Here is a 27,624-nt window from a genome sequence, read left to right on the forward strand (position 1 = left end):
AGGTGTGGAGGAAGTGGACGGGCTTACTCGTTTGAAGCCGAGCCAGTGGTTGGGCGTTCCTGCATTTTTATTTTTGTTACGTTAAGTAGCACTAACAATAACCTATGTGTTCTATATCAAATGAATGCATACCAGAATTGGTAATACCCCCTTGTACCGGTGCAGGTTGTGTTGAGTTTTTCCTTTTTGTGTTATTTATGTTTCTCATGAAAAGCAATAAAAATGTGTTTATAATAAAAACAAAAAACAAAAACAGTAGAACACCACAGAAATACAACACACAGTGTTTAGAAAAATATATAATATTTATCTGGTAAGATGCAGGTCAAAAACGATTAAGATGCAGCAAGCATATTTTGAAACATCACTGTAAAAATGATATAAAGTGTCTTTAGTCTCCTAAAAGCAACAATTGTCTCTTGCAAGCACAAAGTATCTAGTTGGCGTTCAAATTCTTTGCAAGGAACCGCAGAAGAGGAGATGCGTGGAAGACAGCAGATGTGCGTTGATTTCTCGGGCCGCACATGGCGATGCGTCATTTATTTTTCACGCAGGGAAGGCTTTGCGTTACTTTCCGGTGCTCGGACTTGGGTCCTCTTCGGGTTGCGGGGTTTTCGGACACCCCGGGGATGATGCGTTGAAATCCGACACTGGCAGGACGAAGTCACAAGGGCTGCGTTGATCCGGTGGGCGTTGAGTGGAAAATTCTACCGCACGGCAGGCGCTGCGTCGATTCCTCTCAGGAAGTCGGGCTGTGTCATTCCGGCTCGGCTGTGTGCTGATCCAGTGGGCCGTGCATCGAATTTCAGGTCACTACGCTGGCGCTGCGTCGATCTTCTCCATGTGAAGTCGGACTGCATCGTTCCGGTTCGGTGTGCGGTGATCTTCTCACTGCGATGCTGGCTGTGCATCGCTCCTGGCAGGCTGTGCATCGATTTCCGCCGCACAAGGAGTTCTTTTGCAGGAATGAAGTCTTTTTGGCCCTAAGACTTCAGGGAACAGGAGGCAAGCTCTATCCAAGCACTTGTAGAGCACTTCTCAGCACAGCTAGAAAGCAGCAAGGCAACAGCAGGGCAGCAGTCCTTCTCAGAAAGCAGTAAGGTGAGTCCTTTGGGCAGCCAGGCAGTTCTTCCTGACAGGGTCTGGTTCAGGTTCTCTTCTCCAGGAAGTATCTGAGTTGGTAGGGGCAGGGGCCCTGTTTAAATACCCAAATGTGCCTTTGAAGTGGGGAGACTTCAAAAGTGCCTTAGAAGTGTACAAGGTCCCCTTTCAGTTCCATCCTGTCTGCCAGGGTCCCAGTAGGGTGTGTGACAGTCCTTAGTGTGAGGGCAGGCTACTGTCCTTTGACATGTGTCAGGCCAGCCACCCTTCCAGCCCAGGAAGACCTTCTCAATATGCAGATGTATGCAAGTGAGGCTGAGCATCCTGTGTTTGGGGTTTATCTGAGTGAATGCACAAGGGAGCTGTCAACTGAACCTAGCCAGACGTGGATTGTAAGGCACAGAAGGATTTAAGTGCAGAGAAATGCTCACTTTCTAGAAGTGGAATTTCTCAAATAGTAATATTAAATCCAACTTCACCAGTCAGCAGGATTTTGTATTACCATTCTGGCCATACTAAATATGACCTTCCTACTCCTTTCAGATCAGCAGCTACCACTCAAACAGTATATGAGGTTAGCCCTAATGTTAGCCTATAAAAGGAGCAGGCCTCTACCAGGACATGTAAACTACACAGGTACATGTCCTGCCTTTTGTCTACACAGCACCCTGCCCTATGGATTACCTAGGGCCTACCTTAGGGGTGACGTATATGTAGAAGAAGGGGAGTTTTAGGCTTGGCAAGTACTTTTAAATGCCAAGTCGAATTGGCAGTGAAACTGCAGACACAGGTCTTGCAATGGCATGCCTGAGACATGATTAAGGGGCTAATTAAGTGGGTGGCACAAGCAGTGCTGCAGGCCCACTAGTAGCATTTAATCTGCAGGCCCTGGGCACATATAGCGCACTTTACTAGGGACTTATAAGTACATTAAATAGGCCAATTGGGTATAATCATGTTTTAAGGGAGAGAGCATATGCACTTTAGCACTGGTTAGCAGTGGTAAAGTGCACAGAGTCCTAAAACCAGCAAAAACAGTGTCCAAAAAGTGGAGGGAGTCAGGCAAAAAGTTAGGGACGACCACCCTTAGGCTGTCAGGTCTAACAGCCACTCTATGTCAGAACACGAGACATGCAGATCTACATTTCCTAATGAGAAATACTATCACAAATATGTTATCGTAAGTAAACTGTACAACCAAAAAATGTTACATTTAATAACAAATGTTGAATCTGCTAGCTTAACAGTGGCTAGAAAAAAACGTAGGGCACCTTCATCTTGCCTTGAAACAATCCGATGGTGGTGGCTTGCAAACCACCAAAAATAAATGTATATCTTCAAGAAGCAATGTAGGAAGAACAGAAGATCTCTTTTACAAGGCAAATAGGCACTACATGGGTCATAACATACAATTCTTACAACACATTGTTTTCAAAACTAATAGAAAAAAACCCACAGGATTTCGAAATAGACCCACAGCACACTGTAGTACAAATCAACTCAGTGAAAAAGAAACAACAGCTCATTTAGACATGTTAAAAGGTCAAAGGCAGGTATGCACACAATCTACAACGCTTATCTGGGCAAAGAATGTCCATGGAATGGCTCCAAAAGTCTTCATCTAAAATAAGTATGTGATCACAAACTTCAAGTAAGTTAAGGCTACCATATGTAATGTCGTATGAGTTATTAATGCCGGAACCCTTTTGGCTCCTGATGGAGTTTGCAGTTACACGCAAATGAATAAAGACATGTAATACCAGCTCTGTGTGTGGCGTAGTCATTGGCCGGTACCGAGGCAGGGGAAGATGCTACACCTGGCGACGAGACCATGGGATAAGTAAACCAAAGATCGACAGTACTCTCCTAGAGAGTTTGCTTTGGTCCAAGCAAACTTCTTGAGCGTGCCACATGTGCTTCTGTTGAAGTGTGGAATCAAAGTCTGGCATGTGTGGAGTCAAAGCACAACTCCAGCCGGGTTGAAGCATTTAAAGATAAAGAAAGCTTCACTGAGAAGTCTAAATAATGTTGGCCAAGAAAGTGCTGGCAAGGCAGTTAAGAGAGGTATCACTCTTCTATGCAATATAAAGCTATACATGCTGAAAGCGAATGCAACAAGATTTTGAAAGTGCAGCAAACAGCGACAGCAAATTGTAAGATAATGCTGCAATTAGAAACGTTACGAGGCAGAGATCAACCAGGTAAAAAAATTAAAAAAAACACCACACAGGTGGATGCCTGAAGACAAAGCAATTCAGATAAAAGAAACAGTCATCTGATTACCAGGACCAATTAAAGAGAATAATTATAACACAACACCGGGGACGTGGTCCAGTAAGAAGTGCCCAGGGTTGTGCTTACGGAGCCATCCATACCCAAAATGGCACGCCACCAAAGCTGCTGAGAAGGGCTTGGAACAACTCCACAGGTCTTCGAAGACTGAAAGGCTGAGAGCGACCATTGGAATAGTGAAAGGCTGTTTTTCCAATTCACGCCAAAAAAAGAGGTCAAGTTTCCTGCAGTTATAAAAGATGACCCAGAGGCTGGCACATCACAGGGCCTTACAGGTGGCATGGAGGAGGTGGGTCCTAGTGGACAGCAGACAATATGGGTGGGAGCTCCATTCTCAGTGTCAGTCAAACCGTCAACAGTTATACTGCCCCTGCATTCCTTAGAACACCACCACCATTTCATACCACCAAAAACCACAATATTGGTGCTAGATAGACTGCTTGAATAGAGACATTTGATGATTTCATTGATGCATTTGAAGAAAACAAGAAGCTTATCAAATACCTTTAGAATCTTGCTGGTGAGGGCATAAAAGACGTCATAAAGAAAATACCACAAGCTGACAAAGTTACATATTGTCTAATCAAAGAAGACTTGAATCTCAAGTTCAATTCAATGATAAACGTAAATCACATAAGGCACATTTTAAGTCAAGAAGGACAGAGAAATTTTTCGAAAGACTGGATATGCTCAAACACTGTAAGTTCAATTAATTTAATGATGAGGAAGCAAACACCTCAGTTATTTACAGATGCTTATCAGATTTATTCAGACAAATGCTGAGAGAAACTTAGGGGATCATTATGACCCCGGCGGTCGGCGTTAATATGGCGGTACTTACCGCCATATTATGACATTGGCGGGTTTGCTGGAGCCAACCCACCAATGTACCACACTGACCCCCACAGCGGTAACAGCCGCCGGGCTGGAGATGTCCATCTCCAGCCCCGCGGCCGTCACTGTTCCGCCCGCGGGATTATGACCCCACCTACTGCCATGGTTTTTGTGGCTTCCTTAACGCAACGAAAACCCTGGCAGTAGACACTATCAGTGACAGGGAATTCTTTCCCTGTCACTAATAGGGGTCTCCCCTTCTACCTCTCCAGTTAGCCCCTCCCACCCCCTACCTCTCCAAAGCCCCCTCCCACGCCCTCTACATTCACTCCCCCTTCACGCACACACACAAGCATACACACACCCATTCCCACATGCATCCACGCATGCATACATTCATTCACACACACATCCATACATACACGGAGACACACATTCACATAACACAACATACACGCACTCATACCGCCATACATGCACACATGCATTCAACACGCACCATACACCCGCATCCACGCACACACATTCACACACGCCCCCCACACACACACAACACCCCCCACCCCTACTCCCCAGCGGAGACCCGACTTACCTGTGTTTAGGAGGTCCTCGGGCAGGAGACAGGACGGGCGCTGCTGCCACCAGCAGCGCCCGACAGCAGAACACCGCTAGGGCGTATTATGGGTCATAATACAGCTGGCGGCAGACTACTGGCCTGGTGCTGCTTGTGGCAGCAGCGCCACCTTACTGCCATCCGCCGGCATGGCCACAGCCGGATTTCCGCCATTCTTTTGACGGAAATCCAGCTGTGGTCATAATACGGCGGACGGCTGGTAGCAGCGGCGATGGTCATTTGGAGGCCGTCGCCGTGTCGGTAGCCATTTTTTACCGACCATCTCCAAATGAGGGCCTTAGTCTGGATGGGTCGTCATGGTATGGGGCTGATCTTAGTAAACTCATAGCTGCAACATAGCTGAAGAGCGTGCCAATCAACAAGCTGGTGACATGGAGGCCAGAGGTGTTCAAATTGAGTCAGTCATGAACATGAAAAGCAAACAGAAGCACAAGGCTGAAGGACACAAAGTGATGTCTCCACAGAAAAAGAAGTTGTATTTTAGGTGTGGATTTTCGTTTCCACATGAAGATAAATGTTCTGCCATTGGGCAGATATGCAAAGACTGTAGGAAGGAGATCGCTTTTGTAATGGCAAGGAGAGGGAAAAAGTAAGTGTGTCACGGCTAGAAGACAAAATGGCTGCTCAAACGTTCCTCAAGCGACGGTCGACGCACGCCCACAAGGCCATTCAACACCAGTTGAGAAATATCAACAACAAAGTCGATCGTCATCTAAATCGTCAAAAAGTTCTTCAGTATCAATATCAAGTGAAGAAGAAGCGTGTGCAATGTCATTGTTTACCTCTCAGAAGAATGTGCCCATGTTGGACTGGATGCATATGAAGAAAAATACCAAAGAAAAGTTGACATGAAAAAGCACCAAAGTCATTCAAACATTGTCCGAAGATTACACTGAACGTAAACAGTTGTTCAATACCTTTCATTATCTACAGTGGTGCGTCGCTAGACATTATGTCCGAGGAGAAATATAATGAACTATCTTGCAGGAAGTTGGCTCTATATACACTATTTCAAAGTAAGAAATAGGGTGCACAGAGTCCAAGGGTTCCCCTTAGAGGTAAGATAGTGGCAAAAGTAGATAATTCTAATGCTCTATTTTGTGGTAGTGTGTCAAGCAGTAGGCTTATCAGAGGGTAGTGTTAAGCATTTGTTGTACACACACAGGGAATAAAAGAGGAACAGGCAATACATGAGGAACACACACTCAAAGACTTACTCCAGGCCAATAGGTTTTTATATTGAAAAATATATTTTCTTAGTTTATTTTAAGAACCACAGGCTCAAGATTTACAAGTAATACTTTAAATGTAGGGTACTTCACTTAGATACTTTAGGAACTTTGAATAAAAGCAATATCATATACAGTCTTTGTAAAAATGGCAATAAGCTATTTTCAAAGTGGACAGTGCAAAAATCAACAGTTCCTGGGGGAGTTAAGTAAAAGTTAAGTTTGCAGGTAAGTAAAACAATTACAAGTCTCAAAGTTGGGGCCAAGGTAGTCCACCATTGGGGGTTCAAGGCAACCCCAAAGTTACCACACCAGCAGCTCAGAGCCGGTCAAGTGCAGAGGTCAAAGCGGTGCCCAAAACACATAGGCTTCAATGGAGAACAGGGGTGCCCTGGTTCCAGTCTGCCAGCAGGTAAGTACCCGCGTCCTCGGGGGGGGGGGGGTAGACCAGGGGGCTTTGTAGGGCACCGGGGGACACACAAGCAGGCACAGAAAGTACAGCCTCAGCGGCACAGGGGCAGCCGGGTGCAGTGTGCAAACAGGCGTCGGGTTTCAGATAGGAAGTAATGAGGAGACCCGGGGGTCTCTTCAACTATGCAGGCAGGCACAGGGGGGGGCTCATTGGGGCAGCCACCATCTGGGCTAGGCAGAGGGTCGCCTGGGGGTCGCTCCTGCACTGGAGTTCGGTTCCTTCAGGTCCTGGGGGCTGCAGGTGCAGTGTTGGTTCCAGGCGTCGGGTCCCTTGTTACAGGCAGTCGCGGTCAGGGGGAGCCTCTGGATTTCCTCTGGAGGCGTCGCTGCAGGGGCTCAGGGGGGTCGACTCTGGCTACTCACGGGCACGCAGTCGCTGGGCAGTCCTCCCTAAAGTGTTAGTTTTCCGCAGGTCGAGCCAGGGGCGTCGGGTGCAGAGTGGAAAGTCTCACGCTTCCGGCGGGAAACGTGAAGTCTTTAAAGTTGTTTCTTTGTTGCACGAAAGTTGCAGGTTGTTGAACAGGGCCGCTGTTTACAGGAGTTTCTTGGTCCTTGGTTGCAGGGAAGTCCTCTGAGGCTTCAGAGGTCGCTGGTTCCTGTTGGATGTGTCGCTGTTGCAGTTTTCTTCGAAGTTGGGAGACAGGTCGGTAGGGCTGGGGCCAAAGCAGTTGTTGTCTCCGTCTTCACGGCAGGGCTTCAGGTCGGCAGTCCTTCTTCTAGTTAAGGTTGCAGGAATCTAGTTTCCTAGGTTCTGGGGAGCCCCTAAATACTGAATTTAGTTGTGCGTTTATGTCTGGGAGGGCAGTAGCCAATGGCTACTGTCCTGGAGGGTGGCTCTTTGTGCCTCCTCCCTGTGGGGAGAGGACACATCCCTAATTCTATTTGGGGAATCCTCCACTCACAAGATGGAGGATTTCTAAAAGTAAGGGTCACCGCAGCTCAGGACACCTTAGGGGCTGTCCTGACTGGTGGGTGGCTCCTCCTTGTTTTTCTGATTATCTCGTCCAGCCTTAACGCCAAAAGTGGGGGCAGTGGCCGGAGGGGCGGGCATCTCCACTAGCTTGGATGCCCTGTTGCGCTATAACAAAAGGGGTGAGCCTTTGAGGCTCACCGCCAGGTGTTACAGTTCCCGCAGTGGGAGGTGAGAAGCACCTCCACCCAGTATAGGCTTTGTTCCTGGCCACAGAGTGACAAAGGCACTCTCCCCATGTGGCCAGAAACATGTCTGGTGTGTGGCAGGCTGGCAGAAACTAGTCAGCCTACATTGGAAGTCGGGTATGTTTTCAGGGGGCATCTCTAAGATGCCCTCTGGGTGTATTTGACAATAAATTGCACATGGCATCAGTGTGCATTTATTGTGCTGAGAAGTTTGATGCCAAACTTCCCAGTTTTCAGTGTAGCCATTATGGAACTGTGGAGTTCGTGTTTGACAAACTCCCAGACCATATACTCTTATGGCTACCCTGCACTTACAATGTCTAAGGTTTTGCTTAGACACTGTAGGGGCATAGTGCTCATGCACATATGCCCTCACCTGTGGTATAGTGCACCCTGCCTTAGGGTTGTAAGGCCTGCTAGAGGTGTGACTTACCTATGCCACAGGTAGTGTGAGGTTGGCATGGCACTCTGAGGGGAGTGCCATGTCGACAGTCATTTTCTCCCCATCAGCACACACAAGCTGTGAGGTAGTGTGCATGTGCTGAATGAGGGGTCCCCAGGGTGGCATAAGACATGCTGCAGCCCTTAGAGACCTTCCCTGGCATCAGGGCCCTTGCTACCTGGGGTACCAGTTACAAGGGACTTACCTGAGTGCCAGGGTTGTGCCAGTTGTGGAGACAAAGGTACAGTTTAGGGAAAGAACACTGGTGCTGGGGCCTGGTTAGCAGGGTCCCAGCACACTTTCAAATCATAACTCAGCATCAGCAAAGGCAAAAAGTCAGGGGGTAACCATGCCAAGGAGGCATTTCCTTACACAATCACCCCCCCCAACCAAACAAAAGAGGATGAGACTAACCTTTCCTAAGAGAGTCTTCATTTTCTAAGTGGAAGAACCTGGAAAGGCCATCTGCATTGGCATGGGCAGTCCCAGGTCTGTGTTCCACTATAAAGTCCATCACCTGTAGGGATATGGACCACCTCAACAGTTTAGGGTTTTCTCCTTTCATTTGCATGAGCCATCTGAGAGGTCTGTGGTCAGTTTAAACTATGAAGTGAGTACCAAAAAGGTATGGTCTCAACTTCTTCAGGGACCAGACCACAGCAAAGGCCTCCCTCTCAATGGCACTCCAAAGCTGCTCCCTGGGGAGTAACCTCCTGCTAATGAAAGCAACAGGCTGGTCAAGGCCATCATCATTTGTTTGGGACAGGACTGCTCCTATCCCATGTTCAGAGGCATCTGTCTGCACAATTAACTGCTTAGAGTAATCTGGAGCTTTTAGAACTGGTGCTGTGCACATAGCTTGTTTCAGGGTGTCAAAGGCCTGTTGGCATTCCACGGTCCAGTTAACTTTCTTGGGCATTTTCTTGGAGGTAAGTTCTGTGAGGGGTGTTCTATTGATCCATATCTCTTCACAAACCTCCTAGAGTACCCAGTCAAGCCAAGGAATGCCCTGACTTGAGTCTGGGTTTTTGGAGCTACCCAGTCCAGAATATCTGGATCGTGGGTTGAAGTGGCTGAACTCGGCCTCCACCTACAAGGTGTCCCAAGTAAACCACAGTACCCTGCCCTATATGGCATTTGGATGCCTTGATAGAGAGGCCTGCTGCTTTGCAGGGCCTGGAAAACCTTCTTCAAGGTGGACCAGGTGATCCTGCCAGCTGGAGCTAAAGACAGCAATATCATCAAGATAAGGTGCAATAAAGGACTCCAAGCCAGCAAGGACTTGATTCACCAACCTTTGGAAGGTGGCAGGGGCATTCCTTAAGCCAAAGGGCATCACAGTGAACTGGTAGTGCCCATCAGGCGTAGGGAATGCTGTTTTCTCTTTTGCTCCTGGTGCCATTCTTATTTGCCAGTACCCTGCTGTCAAGTCAAAGGTGCTAAGGTATTTGGCAGCACCCAATTTGTCAATCAGCTCATCTGCCCTTGGAATGGGGTGAGCATCTGTCTTGGTGACAGAATTAAGCCCTATGTAGTCCACACAGAACCTCATCTCTCTCTTGCCATCTTTTGTGTGAGGTTTGGGGATCAAGACCACTGTGCTAGCCCAGGGACTATCAGAGTGCTCAATCACTCCCAACTCCAGCATCTTGTGGACTTCCACTTTGACGCTTTCCTTAACTTGGTCAGACTGTCTGAATACTTTGTTTTTGACAGGCATGCTGTCTCCTGTGTCCACATCATGGGTACACAGGTGTGTCTGACCAGGGGTTAGGGAAATGAGCTCAGCAAACTGCTGGAGGACTTGCCTGCAGTCAGCTTGCTGTTGGCCAGAGAGGGTGTCTGAGTAGATCACTCCATCTACTGTGCCATCTTTAGGGTCAGTGGAGAGGAGATCAGGGAGAGGTTCACTCTCTGCTTCCTGGTCCTCATCTGTAACCATTAACATGTTTACATCTGCCCTGTCATGAAAGAGTTTGAGGCGGTTCACATGGATCACCCTTTTGGGGGTCCTGCTAGTGCCTAGGTCCACCAGGTAGGTGACCTCACTCTTTTTCTCTAGCACTGGGTAAGGGCGACTCCATTTGTCCTGAAGTGCCCTGGGAGCCACATGCTCCAGAACCCAGACTTTCTGCCCTGGCTGAAACTCAACCAAAGCAGCCTTTTGGTCAAACTACATCTTCTGGAGTTGTTAGCTGGCCTCAATGTTTTTACTTGCCTTTTCCATGTACTCTGCCATCCTGGAACGTAGGCCTAGTGCATAGTCCACTATATCTTGCTTAGGCTCATGAAGAGGTCTCGCCCAGCCTTCTTTCACAAGAGCTAGTGGTCCCCTAACAGGATGGCCAAACAGAAGTTCAAAGGGGGAAAACCCTACTCCCATCTGAGGCACCTCTCTGTAGGCAAAAAGCAGACATGGCAAGAGAACACCCATTCTCCTTTTGAGTTTTTCAGGGAGCCCCATGATCATGCCTTTCAATGTCTTGTTAAATCTCTCACCAAGACCATTGGTTTGTGGATGGTATGGTGTGGTGAACTTGTAAGTCACCCCACACTCATTCCACATGTGTTTCAGGTAAGCGGACATGAAGATGGTATCTCTGTCAGAAACCAACTCCTTAGGAAATCCCACTCTGGTAAAAATACCAATGAGTGGTTTGGCTACTGCAGGGGCAGTAGTGGACCTAAGGGGAATTGCTTCAGGGTACCTAGTAGCATGATCCACTACTACTGGGATATACTGATTCCCTGAGGCTGTGGGAGGTTCAAGTGGACCTACTATATCCACTCCCACTCTTTCAAAGGGGACCCCCACCACTGGAACTGGAATAAGGGGGGCCTTTGGATGGCCACCTGCCTTACCACTGGCTTGACAGGTGGCACAGGATGCACAAAACTCCTTTACTTTCTGGGACATGTTGGGCCAATAGAAATGGTTGACTAACCTCTCCCATGTCTTGATTTGTTCCAAATGCCCAGCAAGTGGAATGTCATGGGCTAAGGTCAGAATGAACTCCCTAAACTCCTGAGGCACTACCACTCTCCTAGTGGCACCAGGTTTTGGATCTCTTGCCTCAGTGTAAAGGAGTCCATCTTCCCAATAGACCCTGTGGGTTCCACTGACATTTCCTTTGGTTTCCTCAGCAGCTTGCTGCCTAAGGCCTTCAAGAGAGGGACAGGTTTCTTGTCCCTTGCACAGTTGTTCCCTTGTGGGTCCCCCTGGGCCCAAGAGCTCAACCTGATAAGGTTCCAACTCTATAGGCTCAGTTCCCTCAGGGGATAGAACTTCTTCCTGAGAAGAGAGGTTCTTTTTCTTTTTCTGTGCTGAAGCTGGTTCCCCAGTCCTCTTTCCTTTTCTCTTGGAGGGTTGGGCCATTATTCCAGACTCCAACACCTCTTTTTCACCCTGAGCCTTGCACTGTGCCCTTGTCTTGACACATACCAGTTCAGGGATACCCAGCATGGCTGCATGGGTTTTGAGTTCTACCTCAGCCCATGCTGAGGACTCCAGATAATTTCCAAGCAGACAGTCTACTGGTATAGCAGAGGAGACTACCACCTGTTTCAGGCCAGTGACCCCTCCCCATTCTAAAGTTGCCATGGGATGTACTTTAGTCTGATTGTCAGCGTTGGTGACTGGATAAGTTTGTCCAGTCAGGTATTGTCCTGGGGAAACCAGTTTGTCTGTCACCATTGTGACACTGGCACCTGTATCCCTCAGGGCTTCTACTCTAGTCCCATTAATAAAGAGCTGCTGCCTGTATTTTTGCATGTTAGGGGACCAGGCAGCCAGTGTGGCTAGGTCCACCCAACCCTCGGAGACTAGTGTAGCTTTAAGTGTGGACCCGGATTTGCTCTGTGCACACTGTTGATCCCACCTGGAGACTGGCTATTCCAGTGCTAACTGGAGTATTAGTAGAAGTGGAACCTTTCTTGGGACAGGCCTTGTCTCCAGTTTGGTGCCTCTGCTGATTACAGCTACGACACCAGGCCTTTTTGGGATCAAAGTTTTTACCCTTGTACCCAAATGAGGATTGTGAAGAGGCTTTGGACCCACCCTCCTGAGCAGGTTTTTGGGGCCCTGTAGGAGACTCTTTACTTTTTCCCGTGGATGTCTCAACACACTTCCCATGGGGAGTCTTTGTGAACCCTTTCTTTTGGTCACCCCCTAGTCTTGACCCAATGCTCTGCCTTCTTTCACAATTCTTGGGGAGAAATTGGACCTAGGTCTACCAGATGCTGATGCAGTTTATCATTGAAACAATTACTCAAAAGGTGTTCCTTCATAAACAAATTATACAGCCCGTCATAATCATTTACACCACTTCCATTAATCCAACTATCCAGTGTTTTGACTGAGAAGTCAACAAAATCAACCTAGGTCTGGCTCAAGGATTTTTTAGCAACCCTGAACCTAATCCTGTACTCCTCAGTTGAGAATCCAAAGCCCTCAATTAGGGTAGCCTTCAGGAGGTCATAGGATTCTGCATCTTTTCCAGAGAGTGTGAGGAGTCTATCCCTATACCTTCCAGTGAACATTTCCCTAAGAAGATCACCCCAGTGAGATTTGTTTACTTTTCTGGTTGCACAAGCCCTCTCAAAGGCTGTGAACCATTTGGTGATGTCATCACCATCTTCATATTTTGTTACAATCCCTTTGGGGATTTTTAGCATGTCAGTATTCTCTCTGACCCTATTTAAGTTGCTGCCACCATTGATGGGAGCTAAATCCATCTCTTGTCTTTCCATTTCTATGGCTAGGAGCTGTCTCTCCAAAGCCAATCTTTTGTCCATCCTTGCTAAGAGGAGGTCATCTTCATTGAGGCTGCCCTCAATGCTTCCAGAGTTGCTGGACTTCCCTGTGGGAGAAGCAGCATCTCTAACTATCACTTGTGGAGTCAGGTTTTGAGGAACCCTGGGCTCCCTAACTAGGACAGGAGGGGAGAAATTATCCTCCTGGTCACTAGTTTCCCCCTCTGTAAGGTTGTCTTCAGAAGCGTGATCTCTAGAAAACTCTGCCAAAAGCTCCTGGAGCTGTACTTTGGTAGGGTTTGATCCAGTTTTTATCTTTTTTATTTTACAGAGAGTCCTTAACTCTGACATCCTAAGATGCAGGTAAGGGGTGAGGATGAGTTCCACCACCATCTCATCTGTACTAGAGATTATTTCTCTAAAAGTTGGGATACTTTTTAAGAATCTAAAACTATCTCTAGAACTTAATCCAAACTTTTACAAAAAGTTTAAACTCTAAATGAAATGCTAACAAAGACTAACACAAGACTCTAGCAGGACTTTTAAAAATTTAGAAAAATAGCTCAAATTTCAAAAATCAGTTTCTAATAACAATTTTTGGAATTTTAGTAGTGTGATCAGGTATTGGCTGAGTAGTCCAGCACATGCAAAGTCTTAGACCCCACAGCTGATCCACCAACGTAGGAAGTTAGCTCTGTATACACTATTTCAAAGTAAGAAATAGTGTGCGCAGAGTCCAAGGGTTCCCCTTAGAGGTAAGATAGTGGCAAAATTAGATAATTCTAATGCTCTATTTTGTGGTAGTGTGGTCAAGCAGTAGCCTTATCAGAGGGTAGTGTTAAGCATTTGTTGTACACACACAGGCAATAAATGAGGAACACACACTCAAAGACTTACTCCAGGCCAATAGGTTTTTATATTGAAAAATATATATTTTTAGTTTATTTTAAGAACCACAGGTTCAAGATTTACAAGTAATATTTTAAATGTAAGGTACTTCACTTGATACTTTAGGAACTTAGAATAAAAGCAATATCATATACAGCCTTTGTAAAAATGGCAATAAGCTATTTTCAAAGTGGACACACTGCAAAAATCAACAGTTCCTGGGGGAGGTAAGTAAAGGTTAAGTTTGCAGGTAAGTAAAACACTTACAAGTCTCAAAGTTGGGGCCAAGGTAGCCCACCGTTGGGAGTTCAAGGCAACCCCAAAGTTACCACACCAGCAGCTCAGGGTCGGTCAGGTGCAAAAGAGGTGCCCAAAACACATAGGCTTCAATGGAGAACAGGGGTGCCCCGGTTCCAGTCTGCCAGCAGGTAAGTACCCGCGTCCTCGGGGGGAGACCAGGGTGGTTTTGTAGGGCACCGGGGGGGGGGGTTTCACAAGCAGGCACAGAAAGTAAACCCTCTGTGGCACAGTGGCAGACGGGTGCAATGTGCAAACAGGCGTCGGGTTTCAGATAGGAAGTAATGGGGAGACCCGGGGGTCTCTTCAACTATGCAGGCAGGCACAGGGGGGGTTCATTGGGGCAGCCACCACCTGGGCTAGGCAGAGGGTCGCCTGGGGGTCGCTCCTGCACTGGAGTTTGGTTCCTTCAGGTCCTGGGGGCTGCGGGCACAGTGTTGGTTCCAGGCATCGGGTCCCTTGTTACAGGCAGTCGCGGTCAGGGGGAGCCTCTGGATTTCCTCTGGAGGCGCCGCTGCGGGGTCTCAGGGGGGTCATCTCTGGCTACTCACGGGCTTACTGTCGCCGGGGAGTCCTCCCTGAAGTGTTGGTTTTCCACAGGTCGAGCCGGGGGCGTCGGGTGCAGAGTGGAAAGTCTCACGCTTCCGGCGGGAAACGTGAAGTCTTTAAAGTTGTTTCTTTGTTGAATGAAAGTTGCAGGTTGTTGAACAGGGCCGCTGTTCACAGGAGTTTCTTGGTCCTTGGTTGCGGGGCAGTCCTCGGAGGCTTCAGAGGTCACTGGTCCCTGTTGGATGCGTCGCTGTTGCAGTTTTCTTCGAAGCTGGGGGTCAGGCCGGTAGGGCTGGGGCCAAAGCAGTTGTCGTCTCTGTCTTCACTGCAGGGCTTCAGGTCGGCAGTCCTTCTTCTGGTTAAGGTTGCAGGAATCTAGTTTCCTAGGTTCTGGGGAGCCCCTAAATACTGAATTTAGGGGTGTGTTTTGGTCTGGGAGGGCAGTAGCCAATGGCTACTGTCCTGGAGGGTGGCTACACCCTCTTTGTGCCTCCTCCCTGTGGGGAGGGGGGCACATCCCTAATTCTATTGGGGGAATCCTCCACTCACAAGATGGAGGATTTCTAAAAGTAAGAGTCACCTCAGCTCAGGACACCTTAGGGGCTGTCCTGACTGGTGGGTGGCTCCTCCTTGTTTTGCTAATTATCTCCTCCAGCCTTGCCGCCAAAAGTGGGGGCAGTGGCCGGAGGGGCGGGCATCTCCACTAGCTGGGATGCCCTGTGGCGCTGTAACAAAAGGGGTGAGCCTTTGAGGCTCACCGCCAGGTGTTACAGTTCCTGCAGGGGGAGGTGAGAAGCACCTCCACCCAGTACAGGCTTTGTTCCTGGCCACAGAGTGACAAAGGCACACTCCCCATGTGGCCAGCAACATGTCTGGTGTGTGGCAGGCTGGCAGAAACTAGTCAGCCTACACTGGAAGTCGGGTATGTTTTCAGGGGGCATCTCTAAGATGCCCTCTGGGTGTATTTGACAATAAATTGCACACTGGCATCAGTGTGCATTTATTGTGCTGAGAAGTTTGATACCAAACTTCCCAGTTTTCAGTATAGCCATTATGGAACTGTGGAGTTCGTGTTTGACAAACTCCCAGACCATATACTCTTATGGCTACCCTGCACTTACAATGTCTAAGGTTTTGCTTAGACACTGTAGGGGCATAGTGCTCATGCACATATGCCCTGACCTGTGGTATAGTGCACCCTGCCTTAGGGCTGTAAGGCCTGCTAGAGGGGTGACTTACCTATGCCACAGGTAGTGTGAGGTTGGCATGGCACTCTGAGGGGAGTGCCATGTCGACAGTCATTTTCTCCCCATCAGCACACACAAGCTGTGAGGTAGTGTGCATGTGCTGAGTGAGGGGTCCCCAGGGTGGCATAAGACATGCTGCAGCCCTTAGAGACCTTCCCTGGCATCTGGGCCCTTGGTACCAGGAGTAACAGTTACAAGGGACTTACCTGAGTGCCAGGGTTGTGCCAATTGTGGAGAAAAAGGTACAGTTTAGGGAAAGAACACTGGTGCTGGGGCCTAGTTAGCAGGGTCCCAGCACACTTTCAAATCATAACTTAGCATCAGCAAAGGCAAAAAGTCAGGGGGTAACCATGCCAAGGAGGCATTTCCTTACATATCTCCATTGCCAAAACTGACAACATCAAAAACTAAAGACTATACATGGGCTGCATCAATGCCATTGAAAACTCAAGGTTCATTCATAGCAACAATGAAACAAAAGACAAAAGTGCAAGCGCCCATTCATGTGCTTTGAGGTACAGTGTCAAGTGCCTGTTTACTCAGTTTCAGCTCAGCTGCTGATTTGGGGCTGATCTCAGTTAAGTACAACATGAATGCTCATCACGAAATAGTAAGTCAGTTGTTTCATAGTTTGGGAAAACATAACACTAAGAAAATGCAATTGCATATTAATGAGGACGTGCATTCCTGTTGCTCAAAGACACAGATAGATTGCATTTTATTTACAAGAAGCAGTTGAAAAGAAACTTGACCCACTGCTTAAACATGATATCATTGCGTGTCCAAAGCAATAGGTTTCTCCCATAGCGGTAGTATCAAAAAAGGATAGTGAAGAAGCTGTACGCATCTGTGTGGATATGCGTCAAGCGTACAAGCCAATTGAAAGAGTACGACATCCAGGTCTGCACACTGCTGACATGGTAACAACTGAATAGTGCAAAGGTCTTCCCTCAACTTGATTTAAATAAAGGATATCACTGGCTGGAACCTGAGGAGAATTGCAGGTATGTTACCACCTTTTTTACACACAGTGGTCTATTGCGATATAAAGACTACGTTCTGGTGTGTTATCAGCTGCAGAGCTTTTTCAAGATGTCAATCTATGCGTCATACAATCTATCATGAATGCTTTCAACTACAGTGACTTGTTGATGCAGGATTAACTTTGAATGCTGAGAAATATCAATTCAATAAGATATAGCTAAAGTTCCTTGGCCATATCTTTTCTGATAGGGGGAATGACACCCAATCCAGCTAAAGTGCAAGCATTGTCAACTGCCAGCCCCCACAAGATGTTTCCATGTTAACGTCATTCCTTGGCATGGCCAGTTACTGTTCCAGATACATACAAGACTTTGCCACTGTGAGCGCTCCATTGAGAGACTTAACGAAAAAGAATGTTTCTTTTAATTGATCACATGAATGTGAGCAAAGCTTTAAGAGAATCAAACAAGCTATCAGGAATGCTACTGAATGGTACATTTCAATTGAAAGCTTCATGCAGAAGCTGTTGACGTTATCCCAGTCGGGTTAGGTGCAATCCTTGCACAGCAGACAACCAAATGTTCGAAGACATATTGTGGCATATGCAAGCAAAAGTTTGTCCAAAACTGAATGTGCTTATACACAACCTGAGAAAGAAAGTTTAGCAGTGAAGTGGGTTTGTAAACATTTCCACGTGTTGTCATACTGAAAGCCTTTTATGATTGTGGCAGATCACCATGCACTGTTCACCATCTTTGGCAATCCCAAGGCAAAGATGCCTTCTCGAATTGAACGTTGGGGTCTACGATTACAAAAATACAACTACACAATCGTGAACCGTCTAGGGAAAATAAAAACCATGCCGTCTACTTCTCCAGAGTGTCTATACAGTGTCATGGTTCCTCTTCCAAGACAGCTGAAACCCACATACATTTCATTGCGAAATCGAAGATATCAGCTGCCATTTTGTCAGAGCAAATTGTCACTGCTTCAAATCAAGCTAGTGACATGGTATAACTGAAAGACACATTACACATCAGTCTTGGAACACGACCTCTTGTCAGTGACAGTGAATACCAGAAGTTAAAAAATTTTAAAGTTGAACTGTCTGTGACTCAAGAAGGCATTATCCTCAGGGGTTCGAGAATTATTTCAGAGTCAACAATAGCAGATTATTGAAGTGGCCCATGAAGGACATCGTGAAATTTTTGCCACAGGACAAGCTCTCCGAAACAGAGTCTGGTTTCCTCATCTCAATGAGAGAGTTGAAGGCCTCTCATCTACGCAACTGCCTGTCATCTAAAACCACTCAACACTCTTTAAGCATGTCAAAGTTGCAAAAGCATGTATGGGAAAGAATTGCTGTTGACTTTTTCGGTTCTCTTGACAAGGGACATCATCGAATGGCGATTGCTGATGAATACTCCTGTTTTTCACTGATAGATTATCTCCTGTCACTCAAGAGGGAGCCATCGAGAGATTAGACGGCATCTTTGTGACATGGGTATTCCTGCTATCTTAAAACCTGACAAAGGCCCACTTTTCAAGATGATTTTCTAAGTCATCTTAACTTGAAGCATCAGAAGAGCACACCTTTTTTGCCACAGGCCAAAGGCTCTGGAAAATGTTTCATGAATACATTGAAGAAAGCTGTTCACTGTGCTGTGTTAGAAAAGCTCTACCTTAAAACTGTGTTAAATTCTACTCTGTGAGCTTACTGTTCGGCCCCTCATTCAAACACAGGGGAAAACCCTGCAACTCTGATGTTCGGGAGAGCCATTACAACCAAGTTACCATAAAGGACCAACTGAGGAAGAAACCCATACCAAAGACTTGGATTATAAAACCTAAAATGAAGGCCTTTGCAGACAAGCGACAACAAGCAAAAGGCAGTGTTTTCACTAGAGGAGATCGAGTGGGTGTCAGTCAGTCGAGGAAATGTAAGTCTGATGCTCCATTCGATGCTGAGTCATTCTGTGTCGTAACCAGTAAAGGACACACAGTGACTGTCCAACATCCTGGAAGTTTTTTAAACAAGATTCCTCGCATTTCCGACATGTAGCTCACCACTCGTCAGATACTGCTGTCAACGTAGAGATTGGTTCTGAAAAGACAATTGAAAAATCCCTGACTGCTGCTGCCCCTGCATCACAAATGCAGATCATGAACACTTCTATTGCCAGTTTCCATATAACGATCGGGATGGGTAATCAGATCGCCATGAAGGCCCACAGAAAAAAAATGATTTATGTATTTTTGTAAAAAAAAAATATATATAATTTTTATTTAACAGTGGAGGAGATATAGTGTTGTGCAAGTTATTAATGACAGAACCCTTTTGGCTCCTGATGAACTGTAGAACTGTGATGTAAGTGTTGGAGCATGGTGAAGTGATTGCAGGTTTAGAATGTTGAGTTTGCGGTTACAAGCAGACCAATAAAGATGTGTAATACAAAGCTCCATGTGTGGCGTAGTCATTGGCAGCTACCCAGGCTGTGGAAGACACTACAGCATAGACGAGGAAAGAAACTGTGATGGACTACAGTGAAAATTGGAATGCTTCTGTACATTTTTCAAGCAGTCATTCCTTCCATTTCAGTTATTGCTAGTTTAGTAGGCAATAATCACTCAAAAGTAGCCACTAAGAGACAGTAAAGTGATGGTGAGAATTCCAGTCAAAGAAAGTATACAAACCAGATCATTAAAAAGCAAACGTCCAAATAATTTACGAGCTTCTATCAAGCCGCCCTCTAGGTAAACTGCCCCTAGGGAAGAAATAAAAAAATGTTATACATATTTAGAAAAAACTAAAACACATGCTTTGAAAGAAAAACAAAAAAACACAAAATCCGTAACTATTTATGGTCATAATTTAAATTTCTATAAGGCACATTACTGTCTATACTGCTTGTTCCCCCAGCAAAAATGATTAACATTTCAAAAGGAATTTTCTTCTTAGCATTCTTTGCGTGCAAGGGCTAGACTGCAAGGGGATAGAAGAGGCAGTTTTTCAATTGCGAAAGGAGGTGGCATTGATCATTTTATAGAGTTTTAGAGGTAAGGACTATGTGCACCACTGAAGGTGACTCATCTTCGCACTCAAGCAAGCAACAGAATTATAATATCCCTGGATAGGGGAAAGTGCTATTTGCGCACCGATTCTAAACAAATAAAAAATAAACAAAAAAATAAATAAATCAGAATTTTAGAATCCGTTCTTTTGACTAGCACCAATAATCTGGAACCACCTTCATCAACTCAGAATCAATACAAATGCAGAAGCCTTCCAACACGACTTAAGAACTCACATTTACCGGTTACACACTTAAAATAATAGTGTTGTTTCTATTCTATCCACAACATGGCAATGTTCATGTTCTAGTTTGTGATTTCCTCTTCTTACTCCTCTTACATTTGAAGAGCTCTGCTACACATGTGGCTAGATCCGCACTATGAAAATTCCATTAAAAATAAATAATATTGACGCTGCAGTCAAATCTAGCAGCATGTGTAACTTACAACTGCTATATGAATTTGATGTAAACCCAACTCCAAAGAACAACATAACTAGAGTTAAGAGTTGCACATTTGAAAAAATGGTTCTGAAACAATGCTGATATTGTGGGCTAGGTTGATCCCCACACCCAAGGTTTTAATCGTGGAGGTCAGAGGAGGATCAAAACAGAGAGCAAATACACTCTCAAGGCCACACATTTAGCCAGCATTTTTGAAAGGCCATGCAAATGTCTTTGTTATTGGGTGGAGTAAATTGAGCCAGCTGGACTTCATCCAGAGATCAACAGTATCAATGAGGTTGAGTGATATTTAAAAGAAATACTAATTCATTCATTTTATCTGATGTTATTTCTTTTTGTACACCTTTCTATACCACGTCGCTGTCATTCTAAAATTCAAAGAAGGAACAGTGGCCAGGACAAAAAATTTGATGAACAGTAATTCACCACATGTTCCAGTTATTGACAACTACATAAAGTTAAGTTGTGCTTGGTCCAAATGCCGTAAGAAAAAAATGTTTTTAACCCTTTTGTACCAAAGGCTAGAAGTGAACAGCTCTAAAACTGCAGTTACAAACATGTGCATTCTGCACATGAGGAGTACTCTACCTCAAAGTTCTGGATATAAAAAAAGTCAGGACATTAAGACAGCTGAAACTGCGGAGGACCACAGGAACAATGTCTGGCTTGTCGAACTGCAGCATTCTGGTATGTGTGAAAGAAGCAGTCCTGGTCAGTTGTAAAGGGATTGTCTACTAAGGCAAGCTTTACAAAACAAAGACTCTATAACCCCCTACATCAAATGTAGTAAAAAAAACAGAGCAGACTACAGTGCCATCCATAAAGTGTCTGAGAGGAGGGTTTGGCTGGATGGCATTTGACATGTCAAACCCACAAATTTACTACAACAAAAGCTGCAGTAAATTAAGCATTTACTTACTTGTTTCCAATTCCACAATGTATAGATAGGTTAAAAAATGGGGTTATTAGTTGAAAGGGGAGAAAGCTTCCACCCAAGTAACAACCACAATCCTTGTCAGACTAACCCAAAAAGTCACTAAATAAACCTGTGCTTAACCCTTTAGTAGCTTAGGTATAAAAGCTGCTGGGCTTACCTTAGAGGCAATGTGTAAAGTATTTATGCAGCACTGAAACAGTGATAAAGTGAAAACACAAGAAAAAACCCGAAACTAATTTAGAAAAAAAAAGAGTAAACTTTGATAAATAAAATTACATCAAAACAACAAAAATGCAAACAATAGAACCAGGAGTATGAATTTTTAAAGTTTTAGGTGGAAATAGAAAGCATAAGGCGCCACTCGCAGTTATCTTGTTACACTGGTCTGGAGTAATGTTAAAAATTTAGGCTGGTCAAATACAGGGACCAGGATCGTCCTGCTGAAGAGCTGCCTTCTCAAGTCTGTGAGGAGCTGCTGTTCGCGCTTGTGGGGGCCACGAGGAGGTCGTTGTCAATGCAAAGAGTAGGTTGCGTATGGTGGACGGTTGCTGTTTTGGTGTGATGAGCTGGATGTTGCTGGAGGTTTTTATTTGGAGGCCATCACTGTCAGTGAGACATGCAGGTCGCGCTGAGAAGTCCTTGTGGAGAGCTGTTCAGCGTGAAGCATCCACAATGTGTTCGCATAAACATCAGTATTTTTCATCTGGATTTCAAGTGGATTACACTAATGCCAGTCAAGGTTTCAGGGCCTGGGGAGGCTTCTCTTGGGGATCAGGGCTCCTCTTTGGGATCAGGATTCACTCAAGCAGCGGCAAGGAGCTGGACTCAGCAAGTCCATTTAAGGATGTTCAACTGAGAAATTGCAGGAAGGCTTCCAGGAGCTTGTTGTGTTCCCTTGGTCTCAAACAAGTCATACAACTGAACCTTGAAGTCCTTTCTGGGGAGCCTTCGGTCAAGGCAAGCAGGTCCAGTCTTCTTTTTTCAGACAGGAGGACAGTCCTTCTGAAACTTTCACACATGCAGAAGTGTTCTAATGAGAGGTTTTAAAGGTGCTGCTTTATCCCTGGCACAAGCCTGTGGGTGATGGAAGCATCCTTTGTCTAACCTTACCCCCTTTCCTGGGTTTGGCTCCAAACTATCCAGGGTTGAAAGGGCAGACTTGAGTTGCATTGTCAGTGGCAGGGCAGGCAGCCCTTAGAAGTCAGGAAGGGGGTGGGCAGACCTGGGGACTATCCTTGGTAGCTCAGGAAGGCGGAGCACAACCTTCACCTCTCGCTGGCTCAGGTGGCCCTTTTGTCTCCAAGTCATCTCTAATAACATGTTTAATTCTTAATTGCAATTTGGGAAGTGCTTAGCTGCCAACATTCATTTGTATGAAGGCTTCAGAGATCCAAACCTCTAGGCTGCCTCAAAATCAGAAACACCAAATCTACACAAACTACATATGTTAGTTGTTCAAGTTTTTGGGAAAGAACCAAACAATGGTCATACATATCAGTGCCCATTTGCACTTGGTGTCTCTCCAACACTCGATCATCTTTGGTGAAACATTAGCGTATTTACTACTATCAAATCAATTTAGACAGTGACACTGCAGGATCAAACCCTACAAGTTAAAATCCAAACATTGAAACAATATTTTACTACTTGCCCATCCAAATCATACATCACCTACGGATATTGAAAAAACAGTACATTTTTAGACAACGCAACCATATTGTAGAAACCAACAACACCCAAGCACAAACTAGGTTTAATGCTCTTGTTTCAACTGTCCAAGCAAAATAAAAATTAGAAAAGACTACCCTTGCAAAGATTCATCTGGGTGGAAAGGAAGGCCAAGGCCAGTACTAGGGCAAGACTATATAAGGAAACTACATGAGGCGCCATCAGCAGTTTTCAAGTTTCCCAAATGAAGCAGCAAATTAGCTTCCATTGAAAAGTGGAGAAGGCAGTAAAACATCAAATCGTCCACAGTGGCAGAAAAACTTGTACTGGGCCACAATAATTCGACATAAAATAATTTGAAATGTGATACATCTATATTTAAAAAACTAACTTTTCCCTCAGAGTATTTTGTAATTGTTTTATTTTCTAATTAGCTAGATTATTAAGTAATTTTATGTGACAGAGATGAAAAGTAGAGGCCAAAAATAGTTTTTTCAGATATTGGACTACGAACTTGCTGCATCTACATAGGATAGTATGAGTCCAGCCCCCCACCCCCCACCAACAAAAGTAACCTGCATTCTTATGAAAGGAAGGGCATGAACAACATACCGCATGATAGCAACAGGATTCCTTCAACTCCATGCTCACTGTGCTTTCCTCACTAATGGTGTCCCAATATATTTATGTGGCTCCATTACTAGGCCTAAACTCATTTCCCAGTCTTTTTCAGATGCTACTGTGCTCCTGTTGACATACACGACCAAAGCAATCAATATAAAGTGTTAAATTACTACTTCTTATCCAATAGTTCTTGGAGGAGGCAGCTGAGCTGGAATAAACTCAAGACAGAAACAGGACATTCATATTATGCCTACTGGGTGATTAATCAGCTCAAGGTTTTGTTTTGTAGCTACTCAGACTACTGCTGTTTACCCCCTCCCATTCCACAATCTATTTGGGAGTCTTGGTGTACCCATGACATTCAATGTATCTTTCTCTACAAACTATTGCTGCCAAATCTCACCCTTTAGTATACTTTCTTCAAGATTTCAAGACCTAAGGGAGTCAGTTTCTCGAGTCCAGATTAGTCCCTGCAACCACTAGGCTGATTTATGCATGATGTGCCTTCGGTAAAGAGATTAATACTCTGCTGCATGAGTCTCTCGCCACAGCGTTCCAGTAAACAATAGAATCAAATGCAATATTATCCACTTTCTTCATACAGCTCATATAATAGTAGCTGTCCCTATACTTTGCTGACAAACTTTAGATAAATATTCTCTCCAGCACCTTAAGCGTGGGAGTAAAAGAGCTTTGAATTAACACCAAGGAATGGATTCCGAATTCTGCCACTCACACCACCTGTGCCTGGCAATCTGGAAAATCCCCCCCCCCCCCCAAAGTTAGCAATTCACTTAAAGACCATTATATTAATAGAGGTGTTGTAGGAAGTTGGCTCTGTATGTGCTATCTCAAAGTAAGGATAGCATGCACAGAGTCCAAGGGTTCCCCTTAGAGGTAAGATAGTGGCAAAAAGAGATAATACTAATGCTCTATTTTGTGGTAGTGTGGTCGAGCAATAGGCTTATCAAAGGAGTAGTGTTAAGCATTTGTTGTACATACACATAGACAATAAATGAGGTACACACACTCAGAGACAAATCCAGCCAATAGGTTTTTGTATAGAAAAATATCTTTTCTTAGTTTATTTTAAGAACCACAGGTTCAAATTCTACATGTAATATCTCATTCGAAAGGTATTGCAGGTAAGTACTTTAGGAACTTCAAATCATCAAAATTGCATGTATACTTTTCAAGTTATTCACAAATAGCTGTTTTAAAAGTGGACACTTAGTGCAATTTTCACAGTTCCTAGGGGAGGTAAGTATTTGTTAGGTTAACCAGGTAAGTAAGACACTTACAGGGCTTAGTTCTTGATCCAAGGTAGCCCACCGTTGGGGGTTCAGAGCAACCCCAAAGTCACCACACCAGCAGCGCAGGGCCGGTCAGGTGCAGAGTTCAAAGTGGTGCCCAAAACGCATAGGCTAGAATGGAGAGAAGGGGGTGCCCCGGTTCCGGTCCGCTTGCAGGTAAGTACCCGCGTCTTCGGAGGGCAGACCAGGGGGGTTTTGTAGGGCACCGGGGGGGACACAAGTCCACACAGAAATTTCACCCTCAGCGGCGCGGGGGCGGCCGGGTGCAGTGTAGAAACAAGCGTCGGGTTCGCAATGTTAGTCTATGAGAGATCTCGGGATCTCTTCAGTGCTGCAGGCAGGCAAGGGGGGGGTTCCTCGGGGAAACCTCCACTTGGGCAAGGGAGAGGGACTCCTGGGGGTCACTTCTCCAGTGAAAGTCCGGTCCTTCAGGTCCTGGGGGCTGCGGGTGCAGGGTCTCTCCCAGGCGTCGGGACTTTAGGTTCAAAGAGTCGCGGTCAGGGGAAGCCTCGGGATTCCCTCTGCAGGCGGCGCTGTGGGGGCTCAGGGGGGACAGGTTTTGGTACTCACAGTATCAGAGTAGTCCTGGGGTCCCTCCTGAGGTGTCGGATCTCCACCAGCCGAGTCGGGGTCGCCGGGTGCAGTGTTGCAAGTCTCACGCTTCTTGCGGGGAGCTTGCAGGGTTCTTTAAAGCTGCTGGAAACAAAGTTGCAGCTTTTCTTGGAGCAGGTCCGCTGTCCTCGGGAGTTTCTTGTCTTTTCGAAGCAGGGGCAGTCCTCAGAGGATGTCGAGGTCGCTGGTCCCTTTGGAAGGCGTCGCTGGAGCAGGATCTTTGGAAGGCAGGAGGCAGGCCGGTGAGTTTCTGGAGCCAAGGCAGTTGTCGTCTTCTGGTCTTCCGCTGCAGGGGTTTTCAGCTGGGCAGTCCTTCTTCTTGTAGTTGCAGGAATCTAATTTTCTAGGGTTCAGGGTAGCCCTTAAATACTAAATTTAAGGGCGTGTTTAGGTCTGGGGGGTTAGTAGCCAATGGCTACTAGCCCTGAGGGTGGGTACACCCTCTTTGTGCCTCCTCCCAAGGGGAGGGGGTCACAATCCTAACCCTATTGGGGGAATCCTCCATCTGCAAGATGGAGGATTTCTAAAAATTAGAGTCACTTCAGCTCAGGACACCTTAGGGGCTGTCCTGACTGGCCAGTGACTCCTCCTTGTTTTTCTCATTATTTTCTCCGGCCTTGCCGCCAAAAGTGGGGCCTGGCCGGAGGGGGCGGGCAACTCCACTAGCTGGAGTGTCCTGCTGGGTTGGCACAAAGGAGGTGAGCCTTTGAGGCTCACCGCCAGGTGTGACAATTCCTGCCTGGGGGAGGTGTTAGCATCTCCACCCAGTGCAGGCTTTGTTACTGGCCTCAGAGTGACAAAGGCACTCTCCCCATGGGGCCAGCAACATGTCTCGGTTCGTGGCAGGCTGCTAAAACTAGTCAGCCTACACAGATAGTCGGTTAAGTTTCAGGGGGCACCTCTAAGGTGCCCTCTGTGGTGTATTTTACAATAAAATGTACACTGGCATCAGTGTGCATTTATTGTGCTGAGAAGTTTGATACCAAACTTCCCAGTTTTCAGTGTAGCCATTATGGTGCTGTGGAGTTCGTGTTTGACAGACTCCCAGACCATATACTCTTATGGCTACCCTGCACTTACAATGTCTAAGGTTTTGTTTAGACACTGTAGGGGTACCATGCTCATGCACTGGTACCCTCACCTATGGTATAGTGCACCCTGCCTTAGGGCTGTAAGGCCTGCTAGAGGGGTGTCTTACCTATACTGCATAGGCAGTGAGAGGCTGGCATGGCACCCTGAGGGGAGTGCCATGTCGACTTACTCGTTTTGTCCTCACTAGCACACACAAGCTGGTAAGCAGTGTGTCTGTGCTGAGTGAGAGGTCTCCAGGGTGGCATAAGACATGCTGCAGCCCTTAGAGACCTTCCTTGGCATCAGGGCCCTTGGTACTAGAAGTACCAGTTACAAGGGACTTATCTGGATGCCAGGGTCTGCCAATTGTGGATACAAAAGTACAGGTTAGGGAAAGAACACTGGTGCTGGGGCCTGGTTAGCAGGCCTCAGCACACTTTCAATTGTAAACATAGCATCAGCAAAGGCAAAAAGTCAGGGGGCAACCATGCCAAGGAGGCATTTCCTTACAGGTGTCCTTATGCCTTCCATCTTCCTCTAGTAAACACACTAGTGCTGAGAGGGTGCACACTGCACTACTGTGTGCTCTATAAATGGTTCAGTTCACATACAGAATATGCCATGATACATTTAACAACATTTGACAGGGAGTATGCTACACAAGGAATATGTTACTTACCCTGTAAGCATCTGTTTGTGGCATGTAGAGCTGTAGATTCACATGCTTTGCATACTCCTGTCATCCAATGCTAGATCAGGATGTGTGCAGGTTGTTTTTCTTTGAAGAAGTCTTTCGAGTTTCAAGCTAGATTGACTCCTTCTTGGTGAAACTGCGCCTGGGCATCAACTCTATTGTTAGATTGTTTTCCCGCTGGCGGTCGAGAATGGAGTGAAGAGTAAGTGAAAGTAATGAAATGTCCATATGAAAAACGTGAAAAGAAAAACTAACTGCCAAAAAGATGTCTGGAAAGGAGGGTGGGTGCAT

General features: G+C 46.0%; 1 protein-coding gene across 4 annotated transcripts in view; it reads right to left on the reverse strand.

The window, feature by feature from the left end:
• Nucleotides 1–27,624, reverse strand: part of DROSHA (drosha ribonuclease III) — a 608,989-nt gene that overhangs the window by 112,742 nt on the left and 468,623 nt on the right. For all 4 annotated transcript variants that reach the window (XM_069218569.1, XM_069218578.1, XM_069218550.1 and 1 more), the window contains exon 23: nucleotides 19,573–19,643. In XM_069218569.1, coding sequence (XP_069074670.1) covers nucleotides 19,573–19,643 — 71 coding nt within the window. The remainder of the gene's footprint in view (nucleotides 1–19,572; nucleotides 19,644–27,624) is intronic.

The sequence above is a fragment of the Pleurodeles waltl genome, chromosome 2_1 (assembly GCF_031143425.1).
Source record: "Pleurodeles waltl isolate 20211129_DDA chromosome 2_1, aPleWal1.hap1.20221129, whole genome shotgun sequence".
Classification (NCBI taxonomy): domain Eukaryota; kingdom Metazoa; phylum Chordata; class Amphibia; order Caudata; family Salamandridae; genus Pleurodeles; species Pleurodeles waltl.